Here is a 17,966-nt window from a genome sequence, read left to right as displayed (position 1 = left end):
ATGAGGAAAGAATTCTACATATCTATCCATCTCTTTCCTTTCTTTTTCTACTCCTGAGTTAAACAATACCTGGAGTATTGCCCAGGCTGCAATTCCTAATTACTGTTCCTCTGAACTGTCAATTAATTATCCCCATGGACTATGGCACTGCGTAGATTAAGATAGGCCCTGGAAGGAGAGGGGTCCTACCTGTTGTGACCTCCTTAACTGCCTTGCCAGACATGTCCACACTGCAGAGGAAATCCTGCTGGGCCCCATCCAACAGCCCCTCTGCTTTCGCATTCTGGATGGATGGTGGCCAGGCAGGGCCTCCTGTTCCACCTCCCAAGAAAATATCAGCCAGCTTGCTGCATGTCAAGAAAGCCACTATTGCCTTGGGAGAGAAACATTGACTCTGGCTTTAACCTGGTTCCTGCTAAGAACACAGGAAAATAATAAGAGATGTGCAAGGAGAGGCAGAGAAAATCAGCCCAGTGCATTTTGAATGTTTGCAGACATCTTGAACCTTAGAAATAAACTACAATTTGGAAGACAGGTCTGCAGTTGTGCAATTGTGTCCACTAGAATAGAAGCCCTTAGTATTAACTATCTATAGTACAAAATGATGTGAAATTTTATTCCCCTGGCTTCTCTAAGGCTTGTTTACTTATCTGTAAATTGGTACATCAGAATAGTACCCACAAAATAGGATCGTTCTGGAAATTAAATAAGATAAAGAGAAGCCATAAACAAGTGCTCAGTAAGTTGTAGCTCTGATTATTATAAATGTGTTATTCCTTCTCAAATCTGGTCACAACCATCCACACTCACATATACATTGAGAAAACAATATCTAAACTACATTTTTAAAGGGACCTTAATTGTTGGTGCAGAATGCAATATAAACACCTGCCAAAAAGATTTAAGATTTTCTTTGCAGAAAGTACCTCCATGTTCAAACATGCAATCATTCATTTGTCATTTGGTTTGCTTCATAGACATTTATAGAGCACTTAGATATGCCAGATGCCACATTAGGTGTGTATAGCTCTAGCAGGACCTATCCTCCCCCTCTGGATCTTACTTTCTCTAAGTAAAACGGATAAAAACCGACTTCTATTGCATTGTGTGCTATGAAGTGTTTAGAGATAATAGTCATATTGAGGAAACAGAGGAATCATGCTCCTGGCTCTCTGGTGTCCCTCAGGGCAGACATACCTGGCCATCCAGCTTCCTGGTTCACTGCATTGAAGTGGCTCTCCCATCATGAAGGGTGACTTTCTTAGAATATCTTGCACCATGTTTTGGCTTGGCCAATGTCAATTCAAACATCTCAGAGGTGGATTAATGCTTCCAGCACCCAACGGCTCAGTCTGGCCTTGAATCCTTTGCTACTGTAGTTGTAATTCACCCTCTTGATAGCCACTATCAGGTGGATTTACTTGTGCTTATCAGAGATGGAAAAGCCAGGTGTGTCAGCCACATGAGCTCAGGGACAGGCACCTGAGCATGCTGCACCTCTTAAAGGAGAGCCCAGAAGCAGACAATTGCACAGTCACATGGGCCCTGTGCCATCCAGACAGCATCCACCCTGACTATTCCTCAGTGCTTGTGGTTCCGTCCTGTAGGCTTTTGTCATCGCTGTTACCTCTGACTTTATCCCCCGCCTCGTGTACCAGTATTCCTATAGTCATAATGGGACTCTGCACGGCTTTGTGAACCACACCCTCTCCTTTTTCAACGTCAGCCAGCTGAAGGAGGGAACGCAGCCAGAAAACTCACATTTCGACCAGGAGGTTCAGTTCTGCAGGTAAATTCATCCTGAGGAGGAGGGCCCCAAAAGACCAGGAGCAATAGATTCAGCTAATTACCTGGATGACCTGGAATTACATCATTCTCCCTGCTTGCGTCTCCTGTTCCTCCCCACCAGTAATTTACAAATCAGTTTGAATTGATCAGAAAATATTTATTGAGTGCCTTTTGCTAGACACCATTCAGCAGACCACGAACTATTTAACTGTGTCCTCCTCATCAAGAATTTGGAAATGGCAGGTTGGTCAGTAATTATATGGAATCACAGGCAGTATGGACAATGAGTGCTGTGAGTGTTCAGAGGTTAGGGAGATTACTGGGGACTATAATGGAAAATGTAGGCTTCCTGGAAGGGCTGCTGGGATTTGTAGGATAGAAAGGGAGAATATTCTAGCACTGGCCAAAACATGGTGGTGGGGGCTATTAGACAATCACTTAGGGGCTAAGCAATATAGTTAGTAATGAGGATGTTTGGAAGATAATAATGTAACATAGGAAATACAGCATATGTGGAAACTCCTAGGATAGTGTATGAGTCAAATCCTTGTTGAATTTGGATAGGATGAAATCTGTAACGGGAAGTCTTGAAATATGACAGGAATTTTAATATGAGGTCATGAATGATGGGATGAAGGGCAGTTTTAGGAAAATTGATCTGCTTTCAAAGAGGAAGATGGGCTAGAGCTGAGAATTCAAGGAGAACAACTGAGTGGCCACATCATTTAGACATAAACTGTTTAAAGCATAGAACAGGTGGTGGAAATAATTTTAAAAAAGGAGAAAGGTGAGCTATTTCATATGATACACCACAAACCTGGTGACAACAGTTATGGAGAGGGGTTGACTTAAGGATATCTCAAAAATCTGTGATGAGGCCATACAACCAGGAAATTGTGGGTTCATTGACTGGGATAGGGAAAATGTCTCCTCCTCCTCCTCCCTCCCCCTCCCCCTCCCTCTTCCCCTCCAGGGATTGAAGCCAGAAGCACTTAACCACTGAACCACATCCCCACCCCATTTTTGTTTTTATTTTGAGACAGGGTCTCATTAATTGCTTAGGGCCTCACTAAGTTGCTGAGGCTGGCTTTGAATTTGTGATCCTCCTGCCTCAGCCTCCTGAGCTGCTGAGATTACAGGCGTGTGTCACCATGTCTAATGAGAATCTAATCTTACTGTACAAATGATGGATTTGATTTCAGTCCTGTTTAATTTAAAACATGGTATGAAGTCCAAGAGGTCAATCCTAATTCCTGACCACACTAAGCTGAATTCTGGAGAGGTGACTGAAATCCATCACACAGGGATCATTGAAGCCATGGAGCAAAGATCATATTGCATATATTTAAAAAATAATAGTAACAACAACAACAACAACAAAAAAGCCCAAGAAAAGAGCCTCTGGAACCATTGTCTTCCTAAGACCCCAGTAGTGTCTCATGTAAAAGCTGCTGGTGCCTCCACTGAAAAAGAGTGTTTTCTGTAATGTTTGCAGCAGTGGTGACCCAGCATGTCTGTCTTGTTTTCCCACCTAGGACACATGGGACCCAAGGCCCACCATTTTTGAGGCTGCTGCTTAGGTTCATATTCTGAGTTGGAGAACACAAAAAGAAAATGATTTGGTCTTTCTGATTCAGATGGATGTCTGGGTTAAACAACCTTACCAATCTATGATTTAAATAAAAGAACATCTTGGTCTCAAGCACATTAACTTCAGGGTTTACTCTAGCCAACCAATATGAAAAATTAGGGACGAGATCTAATAACAGATACATAAATTTATTCATCAATTTATATCAGCCTAGATGTTTCAGATTTTTTTTTCACATCTGGGACTACAAAGAGTAATTCTTGGACTAAAGTCCTATTGCTGGCAAATTCAGACTCTGCACTACCCAGGGGTCACTCCTCTACCTGGCTGGCATACCAGACTGTCTGTCCATGGTGCTGGTCTGCAGATCCAAAGGCCTAATTTCATAATACAGAGTGTCTGTGCCAGTGCTATCTTCCAATAGCATCTGGATTATGAAATAAATCAACAGATTTACACTAACTAAACAAACAGGCACAAATAGTGAGAATTACAGAATCATTTCATAACTGGAAGTGAACCCAGAGATTACCTCATTGAAGCTCCTCATTCTACAAAAAAAAAAAAGAAAAAGAAAGAAAGAAACTGAGGTTTAGAAAGCTGAGAAGTTCTCTAAGACAGAAGTTTCTAGCAACAGATCCTAAAGACATCTGTCCAGGAGTACAGGCCTCCACTCCCATGTGTGGTGGGAAAAAGCTCAGTGGGCCTCGTGGGGGGAAGCAAGGCTAACACTGTTTCCTTAGTTGGACTGGAAGAACGTATCTGCCATAGGGACCTATAGGATTGTGCCTTCCCTCTGACCATCAGATCTCTAAGTAGCCCTTATGAATGTGTTTTCCAGATTCATCAGTGCTTTAAATTGGCTTGAACAAGAAGGGACTTTAATGGCCCCCATACTGAAAGTTGAGGGAAGGTCTAATTTTAGACAAGGCTTTATTCAGATGGGTAGGCTCAAATTGAATCTATCTCCCAACTCTACTTCAGTCAATGTCAATTGCATTTTCAAGCTCACTATGAATTGTATCCACTCTAGTGAGAAATCAAGATTGATAGGCACTACTACTCAGCCCTAACAACAAATGCCCAGGATACCAGGCACTATTGGTACATGTGAACTGCTCTTGAATTTGCCTTTAGGTCACTGGATTTACAGCCCTGTGTGAAGCTGTGATAGTCTGTCTCCATTTTTTCCATGCAAGTAGATGCAAGTAGCTGGGATCAGGGCTGGTCTCTTATCCATTTACAAAAAAAAAAAAAAAAAAAATCTGCCACTGAGTGGCAGAATTATCAGTGGGTACATGCATAGGAAGTGCACTTTAATTCTATGTTTCTGCCAAGAAAGTTTATCTGCAGAAAGTAAATCATCCTAAAATCAAACCAATGTGACTTTGGGAGCATTCATTATATTTCTTACTCTTAGTACCAGTGAGGATTATAGGTTTATTATGCAGATATTGAGGGGGGGACCTTAGTTAATAGAGAACAGGACATGCTGCTTCTCTTAATAAGTCAGGAAGCAGATGAGTAGGTAGGTAAACAAGCAATTAAAATATAGCTTTAATAATTTGCAATGGAGTGCAGGGAGCTGTGTGAGTCCTGAGGAGGAGCCACTGACCCAATCCAGATTTAAGCACTTAAGCATTCAGGGGAAGTTTCAAGGGAGAGGGGAGTTGAAGGGTGAGGAATACAAGCATGGCCAGAGCTCCTAATTCATATGAGCAAGGCATCTGGTTGGTGGAGAAGGGTGGGGGTGAGAGTGGTGGAGAATGGGGCACAAAGTGGGGGTTCAGGCATCAAAGGAAGTCCAGGGAGAACACTATTGCAGAGAGAAGGGCTAGAGTGAGGAGGAAAAATTGGAAGAACACTAGATCAAGAATATGGTGGTCACTTTGAGGTGTGTGGAGTGTCTAGGGCCATGGGGTCCCACAGAGGGGTTTAAGAGAACAGTGATGAGATAGAATTTTCCTGAATGTTTTCTCTCTATCCATAGTTTGAAGGCTATCGGATTCTAATGAAAATAAAAATAAAGAGTTAAAAATAAAGTGTAAGCAGATGTTCAGAGAATGGGGTCAGCACTTAATTTACAATATATCAAATAAGTATACTTGGAGGCTACAATTCCTAGATCAATAAGATTGTTGATGGGAAATCTCAACCTCATGGGGTCCTATCCACTACTCCAAGATAAAAAAGAAAAAAAAGGACTATGACAGAGAAATGCTATGAAAAATCAGAGACAACACTACAGCTTGCCCCAAGAGCTGGTTTTTATCATTTCTTTCATGGTGGGAAGCGAAGTTCGTCCTGATTTTCTGGCAAATAGTGTTGGGAACATGATGACCTTTCTTATTCTTAGCTTTCAATGATCTCTAAAGGTAAATGTAGTTGAATAAAACTGAGGTCTTGGGCTTTAACCCAACCACACTAGGGATAGAGGTATCTTAACAATGTCAATAAAAGTTAGGATGAGTCTCTGGCTGCCCATTTTAGATTTTGAGATTGTATTCCCAGAATTCTTAGAGTGATGCTTGCCTCAGCCCTTCTCCTGCAGGGCTGCTTTGTAAACAGTATTGTAACATCACACTATAGGTATGATTAGTGACCATTTGACAGAGCCACCACATCTTGGAGGATGGATGCCAGCTTAGTTCCTGGCTCAGCTGGAAGGGTGCAAAGAGCTCGCCTGGGCAGGGCATGGCCAGGGATCTGGTCCCAGAACAGAACTCAAGGAGCCCACATGGGCATGATCAACCCACAGGGTCTGTTTGGAGGTGTTGAACATCCAGAAACAGCATCCTCAGGTGGTCCTGCCAGATTTTTCTCCAGGTCCTAAGTACTTCCATATTCCAAGGTCCTGTGAAAAGTCTTTGAAGAGGTGAGTTCCTTTCCAGGCCATGGTTTCTTCACATCTGTTCCATACTGACACCAGAGGGAGAGTCAACTTTTCCAGGTGTTGGTTTTCCTGATCTTTACCAACCACTGGATTGGCATGGTTCTCATTAGTTCCTAATTGTCTGTACCATTTTCCTTTGCTAAAATGCCAGTTTCAGAAGGCAGTTTTAAGTAACTCAGATGGTATGAAAATTTTGTATGTAATTGTATTCAGCATTAACATGACATTCATTTCCAGTGGGGATATTTTAAAAATTTCCTTATGTACCACTGTTCAGAGTTGAGAAAGGCATTTACTAACTGATTCATTATATAACCAACACCTCGTTTAAAAAGAAAAGCCATTACCGATGGTTGATGACCAAACTCTTAGTGTCTGGCTTTGGCTCCTTCCTTGTTCACAGTGATTTTTGTATTTTGATGACTGTGGCAGATGTCAGAGTCACTGGTCGTCTTGCAGATGAGGATGAGGTTGGGAATGGGGACATCTGAGCCAGTAGTCTCTCTTCCCTCTCTGTACTTCAGTTTCCTCATCTGTAATAGAGAGGGCCTTAAAATAATTTCCAAAGATTCCTTTAAAATATTGTATAGCAGGCTTGTTTTACAATATGACATATTGTATATACACATACATATACGTAAAAGAAAAAGTTCTTTTCTTAGTTCTCTCCTCAGTCATCTCCCAGGAGAACTCATGTGTCCATTTTCCTTTGAAGACTCTAAAAATCACATTCAGAATTCATCGTATTGTCTTATGAAAAGGTAATGTTGCTTCCTTTAATATTGAGCACATATACACATGCATACACATGTTCATTTATTTATGGTTGGGCTGAGAGAACCCAAGTATGCACTTCTATGCACTTGACACTGTGTTACCCATTGTGTTGGTTTCGTTTTATGGATTAGGATGCTGAGGTTCAGAGATGTGCAATCACTTACTTAGGCTCTTACAGTTAGTAAGAGGCATAGCCACTTCAAGTTCATGCTTGCTTTTGAGACACTCTGGTTGTCGCCTTATTGAATGTCTTTCTTGGAAGATTCGAGAAACCCTCAAAATCAATGTTCACACTTAAGGAAACTAAAGGAGGATTGGATAGGTGAGGGTGAGATCTAGGAATATCATTTGAGCTAATGGGAAGGGATCAGAAAGAAGTTCTGCTTCCTGGATCTCATGGCCACCACCTATCAGCCTGAGGCTTGCCTGTTTTTTGCCATTTACCTGGACAGGGGTCCTGAGAGAAGCTCCTATAGCCACACGGGTGTGTGACTGCCTTAGATTCTCATCAGCACCATGGGTAACTTGGGTGTTTGGTACCCAAGTGCTCAGAATCCTCCTGGAAAGCCAGGAGGAACTGGAAGTAGCAGTCTGTGTGCTCTGGCCTCATGGAGCAGAAGAAGTGCCAGTTATAAGTTACTTTCAATAAAAAGAGAAAGAATAGCTCCTACAGATTAGCATCTAAAACCTAAAATGCTCTGAAATCTAAAACTATTTTATTGCTGATATGATGTCACAAGTGGAAAATTTAGCATTGTGAAACTTTTGTTTCATGTGCAAAATTATTAAAATTTTTTGTATAAATTACCTCCAGGCTGTGTGTATGAGATATGTATTAAACATAAATGAATTTCATGTTTAATTTGAGTCCTACCCCAAGACAGTGCCTTATTTATATACAAATATTTCAAAATCTGAAAAATTCTGAAATCTGAAATACCTCTGGTCCCAAGCATTTTAGATAAGAGATATTCAACCTATATTTATTAGGTTCCTCTATTGTGCTGAATTCTTTGCATTGATATTTCATCTTCATAACACCTCTGAGAGAAAGTTTGGGCCAATTCATACATGAGAACATTGGGTTTCATAATATTAAGTAACTTGTAAGAGGAATGTATTAGTTTTCCATCACTGTAACAAATACCTGATAATCATCTCCTGAAGAGAAAAAAAAATATTTCAGCTTCTAGTTTTGGAGATTCCAGTCCTTTATTGATTAACCCTGTTGCTACAGGCTTGTTGTGAGAAAGTACAACATAGTAGTGAGTGGCAGAGCAAAGCCACTCACTTGATGGCCAGGAAGCAAAAGAGAAGGAGAGGAAGGGACAGGGTTCCATGATCCCCTTCACAGGCACACCCTTAATGACCTATAGACCTCCCACTAGGCCCCACCTCTTAAAGGTCCATTACCTCCCAATAGTACCCCTTAGGGACCAATCCTTAGCACATGGGCCTTTGGGGGACATTCAAGAACCAAACAAGAGCAAGGACACAGGAGCAAAGTGGGGATATGGCATTCAGACCCTCATCTGCTGTCTCCGAAGCACACTCTCTCATCAATGCTGAACACTGGGCTTAGAAACAAAACGAACAACAGAAACCATTGTCCCAGTAGTGGAAAAGATTAAGTCCATTAACCGCTGGTCTTTTGTATTTTTTTTTTCTTAAAGCTAATTATTTCTTTGTTTAATTAGTGTTTTCTAGTTATTTAGTGAAAACATTTGATAATTCTGACTTTTTAGGATGAAATTTTTAAAATATTGTGAAATCTGAACTTACATTGGCATGTAAACAGCCAATTATTTACCTGGTGGCAGAAGATTACTGGAATCAATGTTTTTCAAATGATGAATCATGGTTCATTAATGGGTTATAAAATCATTCCAGTAGATCACAAATAATGTTTGTTGTTGCTTTGTTTTTGTGGTATTGGGGACTAAGCCCAAGGATGTTCTACCACTGAGTAACATTCACAGTCCTTTATATTTTTATTTTGAGACAGAGTCTCACTAAGTTGCCCAGACGGCCATAAACTTGGCAATCCTCCTGTCTCAGCTTCCTGAGTAGCTGGGATTATAGCTCTGTACCACCATCCAGGCTTCAAACAGCAATTCAAAGAACAGGACAGGATAGGCTAGATTAGGCTAGGTCAGTACATTGTATAGAGAAAGGATAAGTATGTTTTGTGTAATTTTCATTTAAATATACTTCTTAGGTTAAGTCATAGTTTTTAAAAAGCTAGCTTTGGAAAGAACAATGTGAGCAGATGCAAAATTCATTAAATCCTTCACTGTTCTTTTTCGTGGTGTGGCTTTCCCCTTAGTACCTAACAGAGCCAGCCTTAGCTTATCTGGATAGAGGTATTTTCAACCAGAGTTTTTGGTACAGATCTCTCTGTTAATCTTCCCCCCGACCTTCAGTTAAATGGATGTGCCTCTTAGATTCAAAACATGCTTTGGACACACAGGGAGGGTAAAGTGACGTTTCCAAAAGCTTTGGTAAGTTAGTAGCTGAGGTGGAACCAGAATTAGATTATTTATGGATTCTTTTCAGACTGGAAAAAAGAGGAGTGAGCAGTGACTCTCATACCAAGGTCAGTGAGCAGCTGTTCCTTCATCAATAGAGCTAGAGAAGAAAAGAAAGGGACTTTCATGGTATCAGGAGGGATTGGGCTGAACCTGGGAAGGGATTGCCCTGCGGTAAGGAGTGTGTGTATGTGTGTGTGTGTGTGTGTGTGTGCGCGCGCGCACACGCATGCTCGCACTGATGCGTGTGCCCATGCCCGCTTGTGTGCCCATGCCTGCCTGTGTGCCTCACCTCCTTCCCTGGAGGTTTCTAGAGGAGGATGATCAATTGCCTTCTGCTGTAGGGTTGTTTCTGTGGACAGCAAGGGGATAGGTGAATCTGAGTATTTTCCCACCCCAAAATGCCCTCCTTCATTTGTGCAGGTCTCTCTCCCCTTAACAAGGATAATCTGGAGCTGGCTGTGCTTCTGTCCTTAGCCACGGATGGATATGATGAATCCCGTGGTGCTTTGCTGGGCTGCAGTTAGCTTTGCTTTTCACCCGGATGTCAAACCAAGCTTGCAACAGCTGTGATCAGCTGTTAGGAGAGGGGGAGCTGGGTGGGAAGGGGGAAGCTCCTGGTCTCTTGCCAAACCCTGGTTGAAAGCTCAGTGTCCGCCATTCAGTTTGTCTCTATTGCTCACTATTGCTGTGCCTTTTTCTATCTCTGTGTGTGCATAGCTTTCCTCTCCATCTCTCTCTCTCTCTCTCTCTCTCTCTCTCTCTCTCTCTCTCTCTCTCTCTCTCTCTCTCTCTCTTTCTTATCTCTCCTTGGACAATTGGAAGCCATCATGGTTTTACATAGATCTTTTGGAGCAGCTGGTTCATTCAGGACAGGGAAAGGGACAAAAGAGCCCCCATTTATGAATATTTCCCCCCAATGCAGCTGTTGGTGAGCTACTCTATGATAATGGGAGAGAAGCCTGGATTCAGCCAGACATGCATTCTTTCCTTGCCTCCACATCTTGCTGGCCATGAGACTCTGGCCAAGCACTTGAACTTAGCTCTGAGCGTCAGCTTCCTCCTGTGTTATGCAGAGATAACGATGCCTGCCTGAGGGATGCAATGATGTATCTTACAGAGAAGCCTTTTTCTTAGGGATGGACACATACTTCATGTTCAGAGTGTGATGGTTTTCCATCCCTCCCAGACTGAGTCCCTACTCTGCCTTCCATAGCAGCCACACCACACTGCTTGGTGGCCTGATGCCACCCCATCTTCCTCCAGGATAGGGCTTGTTTTGTATCTGAGAAAATGAGCTTGTTCTAACATGAATCATTCCAGAATGGGGGTGAAAAGGCAAGAGTGAGGGAAAACCCAAGGCTTCTCTCCCATCTGAAAAGGAGACATGAACTCACATTAGGCTCTGACATCATTTTTTTTTTAGATATTATGGCTAATAAAACAGAAATACTGATCAACTTTGATTATTGACCCTCTCACTCCAAATTTACCTACTTTCAACTTGGTCTGGATCAGCCAGCCTTCCTTTGGGTTCAATAGTGCAGTCAGAAAGCAAGGCCAGCCCCTCTGGGTAGCTGGAATCCCAAAGAAGCTGGCTGGGGAAGCCCAGGATAACCCGCTGTGCTGCATCTTCAGGGAGCCTCAGGCTGCCACAGAGTTCTAGAGGAGGCATCTGGGGGCCTCCCTACTCTCTCAGCCCACAGGATAGTGGGGATCCCAGGTGGACCCACTGGCCTGGGTTATTATTATGATTCTTGGGATCATCTGGAAATTGAATTTGGATACCAGAGGAAGCTCTGGGGATTGTTAGGGAAAACGAGTAGGAAAAGGACATTTCTAGGCTGACATTGGCTTTTATGGACTTTGATTCTTTTACTCAGTGCATATTTGCTGGTTGGGTCATAGATTTTCCCCTCCCCAAGTCTAATTTCTCCCATTTCCCATATCTAATAATTAAGAGCTTGTCCAATACTCAAATCCTTGAGTTTTTACTACCTTTCCTCTATCTCTTTGGACAGGTTCAAGGATTACCGAGAACCACCATGGGCACCAAACCCATATGAGTTTTCCAAACAGTACTGGTCTGTTCTGTCTGCCCGTCTGGCTTTTGTCATCATCTTCCAGGTGAGTTGTTCAGATAAGGAATGGCACTTAGGAGCCGGGAGACAGGGATAAAGAGAGTCATGACTACCTGGCTGCCACTTACCTCCAGGTTTCCATGGTACTGTCTCTTGATATTCACATGGGTCTGGTTTCTGGGCCCTCCTCAGATAATTAAAATCCAAAGAGGCCAAGTCCCTTATATAAAGTGTTGCATTTGCATATAAACTATACACAACCTCTCCTATACTTCTATATTTCTAGATAAGATAATGTAAGTTCTATGTAAACAGGTGCTATGCTGTATTGTTTAGGTATTGATGACAAGGAAAAAAACTGTACATGTTCAGTACAAATCCAATTTTGTTTTCTAATATTTTTGATCCATAGTTGGATCAAAAGAGCCCACAGAGATGGAGTGCAGTACTCTGTGACACAAGGGGTCTTCACATGTGGCAGGCAGAAGTGAACGTTCCCTTCCCTGGGTGAAGCAGGAGGACTCCCAAGAGGGCTTCTTTTAATGGATGGACTTTGCAGGAGAATAAAACACAGAGTAAGGTTACCGGACAGATGTGGAGTAAGTTGCCGGGTAGAGATAATTTCCAATTTAAATCTAAGATGAAGAAAGGAAAGTGGGAAGGGCAATTGAAACCAGAGTCTTAGCCCCTGTGCAGACAAACAGCCCACCTCATTTCTGCAGCCCCAGAAAGGCTCAAGTTCTAAGCCTTTCTTCTTATGCTCTTGGGGCCTTCCTTTGTTAATGCTGTTTAGCCACTGAGACATCTGGTGGGAAGGGCCCCCAGAGCCATCTAGCCATCCCTGAATGAATAGCAAACTGAGCCCAGTGATTCCTATCTTTGACAATAGCCTCAGCTCCAATTGCATCGCTGAGATTCTCCAAACTAAGGGGCCCCCAATTCCCACTAGGGGTCCTGTGGGTCTTCAAGTGGGGCCAGCACACAAGCCCAGATCCTTTTCTCTTGGACTCCCTTAGGCTTTTGTATTCCCTGAAGACAGATCTCTGGAGGACTCTAAAAATCCTGCCCCCAGACCCCAGCCCAGGAAGTAGAGAAGCCCATCGGCTAGTCTTTCACCTAAAGAAGACTGCCATTCTTTCTCTGCAGAGATGAGGTGATACATTTGAAAAACCACTCAGATATCCCCCTTGCTGCCCCACCTGCAGGAGTCTTCTCTCTTTCCCGTATGTCACATGTGACAGATTGCTCATGCTGTAGAAGATGCTTTGAGGAAGAGAATATGATGAGACAGTTCTCTGACACCTAAGGTGCCTCTGAAAGCAGAAGGTGGTCCCCAAAATCTTCCTCCTGAGTCCTAGGAGCACATACCTTTCAAGGGCTCAGTCACTGCCTTGAGATCTTAGAAGGGTGAAGCTACATTGATGTGAAATCTGCAGCCAGGGAAAAATATCACAATTGGAGAAGGTTGTTCGGTAAATGTGTATGAAGGGTAGCTGGCATGTATCAGACCATGCCAGGAACTGTTGTCACATACTCATTTGCTCAACTGAAAATGTTTCCAGGAAAAGATGGCCCTTTCTTACCTGTGTACCCAAGGGAAAGGATGTGGCTCAGCAGCCAGAAGAAGGAAGCCCTATGCAAATGTGCACAAAAGCTTAGAATTGATCAAGGAGAGCTGGAGGCAGGAAGTCCCAGTCAGGTCAGATGGCTGTTGATGCACTGAGGGCAGAATGCAGTGGATGTGAGTTATAGGTGAGGGAGACTGAAACCAGGAGTCAATGCAAATACCAACAGCCCATCTCAGAGAGGACAGAGAGAGGCAGCTAGAGGGGAGAAAGGAGTAAGGGTCACAGTTACAGCTCTAGAGAGGCCACTGCACTCTGTGGCCATATCCCAGAAGGTTCTGGAGCAGGGAGGACCTGGAGGATTGGAGGACAAGAACAAGCCCTGCTGAAGGGAAGGAGCAATAGCCACCAATTATCAAATGAAGCCTCGCTACACACAGGCACCATCATTGATATTGGACGTGTCTGCCTCTCCACTCAGCCCCTCTCTCCCTTGCTTCTGGCAGAACCTTGTGATGTTCCTGAGTGTTCTGGTGGACTGGATGATACCAGATATCCCAACAGACATCAGCGACCAGATCAAGAAAGAGAAGAGCTTGTTAGTGGACTTCTTTTTGAAAGAGGAGCATGAAAAGCTCAAGCTCTCTGAAGAGCCAGCCCAGAAGAGCGAGGGAGGCGGGGATCAGAGCAGGAGGAGCCGGGCTGCCAGCTCAGCACCCTCCAACCGAAGCCAGCCAGGCAGCATAGCATCCGCAGGTTCCCAGCACACCAACGTGTGAGCTGCGCATCCCACCCCACCGCGGAGGAGGGCGTGGCAGCAGCTAGACGCATGCGCAGGAGCACACTTGTACACCCGCAGGAGCGTGTTCTGAATCTTCCCGGACCGGCCTGATGGCGTCTGGAAGTATGTGTGAAAGGGAGAGAAGAAAATTGAGAGATCAACAGAATGAGTACTAGAAGGAAGAGACATAATGCTGCTTTTCAGAAACTTCAAGCTTAAGTTTCTTGTAGATCCTATTTTGAGTTATATCCTTTTGGGGGATTATTACCCCATTGGGGTCTCTCCACCCCAGAGTTTCCAGACACCTTGAGCCTTCCCTTGTCCCCTGGGGCTCCCTCTTGTACTTCACCATTATTTCAGATGACCACAGGCTGTGAGAGAAGTGCAGCAAGAGCCACATCCTAGTCCCCATGGTACATGATCACCACCCCCTTCCTGCTGTCACCCTGAGAAAACCGCTCTGGGACACTGGCAACTGGGGCTGTCACACATTGCGGTGGATGCAAATTAAGTTACAGAGCGGACTGCTGTGGCCACTGGATCTGAGAATGGTGAGCAAATGTCCAGCCTGGTCTTGTCTACAGTTCATGTCACAGGGACGTGTGGAGTTCACTGCAACTGTCATTTTATGCAAGTTCCAATTTTAAATAATAAAATAAATGGCCACATTCTTTTTAAAGATACATCTCTTGTCTTTGGTGCCTTGTCATTCATTCTCTTTTCTTCCCTCCTTTCTCCCTCCCTTCCTACTCTATTCTCTCTCCTCTCTCTTCTCTTCTCTCTCTTTCTCCCCTCCCTTCCTTTGTATGAATATTTATTGAGCCCCTAGTATATGCCAGACATTATTCTTAGACTAAAGATATAGCAGAGAACAAAGGAGAGAAAAATCCCTGCCCCAGGGAGCTTACAACTCTGGAGAGAGACAGATAATAAACCAGTGAGTATATAGTACTTTAGATAGAAATAAGTGCAATAGAGAAATATTAGATAGGACAAAGGAGACAGGAAATGGGGCTCAAGAGGTGAGGGGTTCTGACATTTTATATATGAATTAACATCAAACCCCAGCTGGTGAAGAGGTCACATCTTGTAGTGCTAATGCATTCAGTTGGTAGCAGCTTCCCAGGGCTCTGTGGTGAGATTTCCACCCATAGTTAGAAGTAAAGGCCAAACAGATCATCATCACTCACTGGACCCCTTCTGCTGTCCAGAAACCAGTGTCATGGCCACCCCATCCACACCTGTCTTCAGTTTCTCACAAGCGAGATGACTAGAGGAGACAAAGAGTTATTCTGATATTTCAGGTGCCTGGTAGGGGAGGGCCTCTGGTATGGCAGGTCACCAGCACTGTCCACCACAGTTTTTAGTTCCCTTCTGGCCACATATAGGGTTGCATTGACCACCAACACTTGCTATAGAAAGCAGCCCCTCCTCTTGTGGGAACAACAGGGCATAGATATAACTGTCAGTGAGAGCAGCAGGTAGTCATGTCACATGTGTGAAAGGGAAAGAAGAAAATTGAGAGAGTAACAGAATGAGTACTAGAAGGAAGAGACATAATGCTGCTTTTCAGTAACTTCAAGCTTAAGTTTCTTGTAGACCCTATTTTGGGTTATATCCTTTTGGGGGGATTGTTACCCCATTGGGTTCTCTCCACCCCAGAGTTTCCAGACACCATGAGCCTATACAAATAATCCTACAATCAGTTGCAACTACAGCACACCCTAATATTCACAATCACCACTGGAGCCTAGATTTGAATTCCAAAGGCATAATAATATTATCTTACAACAGGCTTCACTCATTTGGAGGTAGTAGTGGGCCATGGGAGGAAAACTGCAATTCACAGAGCAGTAACCATATGGAGAGTCCAGGCCCATAGCAAGAGGTTGCCCCTAGGGATTCACACCAGTGTGGGGGGTGTTGACATGCCCTGGAAGCAGTGCCCGGCCAGACTCAAGGATTGTCTCCCTCACCAAGATGCCCACTTGGCACTGAATGAGCCACCCCCATTCCCATTGGCTGCCGGTATTAGTCAGGGTCCCACTTTTATTCTTCTTTTTTAAACTGAAAGGAACATTTTTATATGACCATAAAGGTAAAACTTTTACACAAGATAGATTCAGACAGCCCCAAAAGCAATGAAGATGAAAAGAAAACCACTCAAAATCCCCAGATCTATAATCAACTTTGACAAGTCTTCCCAACTTGGATTCCCTGTCACATGCATCTCTTTGTTTTAGTGACAATTATGCTCTATGTGCTGCCTTGTTACCTATCCTCACTTCATTATGTCACCAACCCTTTTATCCCAATAAATATAGGATTCACTCATTCTAAAGTATGTACTGAGCATGCACTATGTCCAGGCTCTGTGGTAGGCATGTAGGGATATATCACCCCACAAAAGAAAATTCCTGCCCTCACGGATCTCAAGTCCTGTGTGGATCAGAACAATAGATAAAAAGGAAAGTAAAAGAAAGGTGATAAGTGTTACAGCAAAAAGAAAAAGGGAAGGAATGGAAGAGGAATTAGAGGTGGGATTGGGGCTCCATTTTATTTCCATCATACAGATGGGGCTTTTGCTTTATTCTTATTCCCCTTCATCAGCTGGGTGTAGAAGCTTGTGGTGGCCAATAATCAAATCCTTGTGACCAAGTCAAACAGAACCATCTGGAGAGGACTACACTACACAAAGAAGGAGACCTAATCTGACTATGAACAAGTTTCTGCTCTGAAAAGACTCACCTTTCTCCCATTCTCCCCCTGCAAGTGAATTAGGAATTTTATTATTTGCCCCCATCCTTGGGCCCAGATGATTTCAGGAGTGTGCTTATTACTAGCAAGATCTCCAAATGTGCCTGCTGCAACCTAGCAGTGGCAGAGGTTGGGTGAGGGTAAGAAACAGAACTTTCCAAAGCCGTTTTTAACCTGGGTCAAGAGTTGGTGGGCACAGTCTTAACTTAAAAGCAAAACAAACAATAAAAGTTTGTTCTCCAAGCTCTTTACAGAAATAATATGTTCTCTACCATTGTAGCATGCAAAGAATTATTGTAGATGAAAATGTGAAACACTGAAGAAAGAAAAATCACTCATTGTCCTCTTCCCCTTTCCCAGAAATAATAATAGTTAATTTCACTTTAAGTTGTGTTCCCATAGTGAATAAGCAGCCACCTATATTGATTTAGAGTAATATTTATTTTGTCTAATTTAAAGAGTGAAGCCAGACATAATCCCAGCAATTTGGGTGGCTGAGATGTAGGAAGATTGAAAGTTTGAGGCCAGCTTCACCAACTTAGCAAGACCCTATCTATCTAAAAATTAAAAATAAAGAGGGCTGGGGATGAAGCTCAGTGGTAAAGCACCCCTGAGTTTAATCCCAGGACCAAAAAATTAAAAAAAAAGAAAGAAAATGAAAAAAAGCAAAACTTTAAATCACCCAAGTTTTCACCTCCAAGACAGAATTTACCATCAGCCTTTTTCTTTTCACTTAACAGTTGATATTACTTTGCACATATTAACTTTTGGACTTAGTACTGAGAAACATCCACAAGCCCTAGTCCTGGTTATTAGGCAGAAGTGCTTAGGGAGATAAAGTATCCACCACTGAGTGGTCCATTAATCTTTCCTTATGAAAAAAAAAAAGGAAATTAATGGAATCAACTTGATTGAAATAAACTAACTTCATGACTATTTTCTTGGCAGAGGGCTGGGTGGAGGAAAAGAAGAGTAAAAAACACAAGGTGAGACTTTCCTTCGCTCTCTGCCTCCTGGCCACCCTGCTGGATGGGCACCACTTGCTATCATCCCACTGGTGAAAGCGGAGTTACACTGTTCTCAATAAGGCTTTGAAGGATGCAGGAAATCATCACTAAATTACTGCATGAGAAAATGGTCATGAAATAGGTGGGGGGTTGGGGGCAAAAGGAGTAGAGGTTCACAGATTGGACAGATAGGAATGG

The 17,966-nt window shown here is 43.2% G+C and overlaps 1 protein-coding gene across 1 annotated transcript in view; it reads left to right on the top strand.

The window, feature by feature from the left end:
- Positions 1-14,687, top strand: part of Ano2 (anoctamin 2) — a 331,888-nt gene extending 317,201 nt beyond the window's left edge. Inside the window, exons 23-25 of the mRNA XM_046424146.1 lie at positions 1,608-1,789; positions 11,599-11,704; positions 13,730-14,687. Coding sequence (XP_046280102.1) covers positions 1,608-1,789; positions 11,599-11,704; positions 13,730-14,002 — 561 coding nt within the window. The 3' untranslated portion in view covers positions 14,003-14,687. The remainder of the gene's footprint in view (positions 1-1,607; positions 1,790-11,598; positions 11,705-13,729) is intronic.
- Positions 14,688-17,966: the final 3,279 nt, after the last annotated feature.

This window comes from Marmota monax, unplaced genomic scaffold, assembly GCF_021218885.2.
Source record: "Marmota monax isolate L192 unplaced genomic scaffold, Marmota_monax_Labrador192_F-V1.1 WCK01_AAM20220418_F8-fsc00186, whole genome shotgun sequence".
Taxonomy (NCBI): Eukaryota; Metazoa; Chordata; class Mammalia; order Rodentia; family Sciuridae; genus Marmota; species Marmota monax.
The sequence above is the reverse complement of the archived record's forward strand: the minus strand, read 5'-3'. Positions and strand labels throughout refer to the sequence as shown.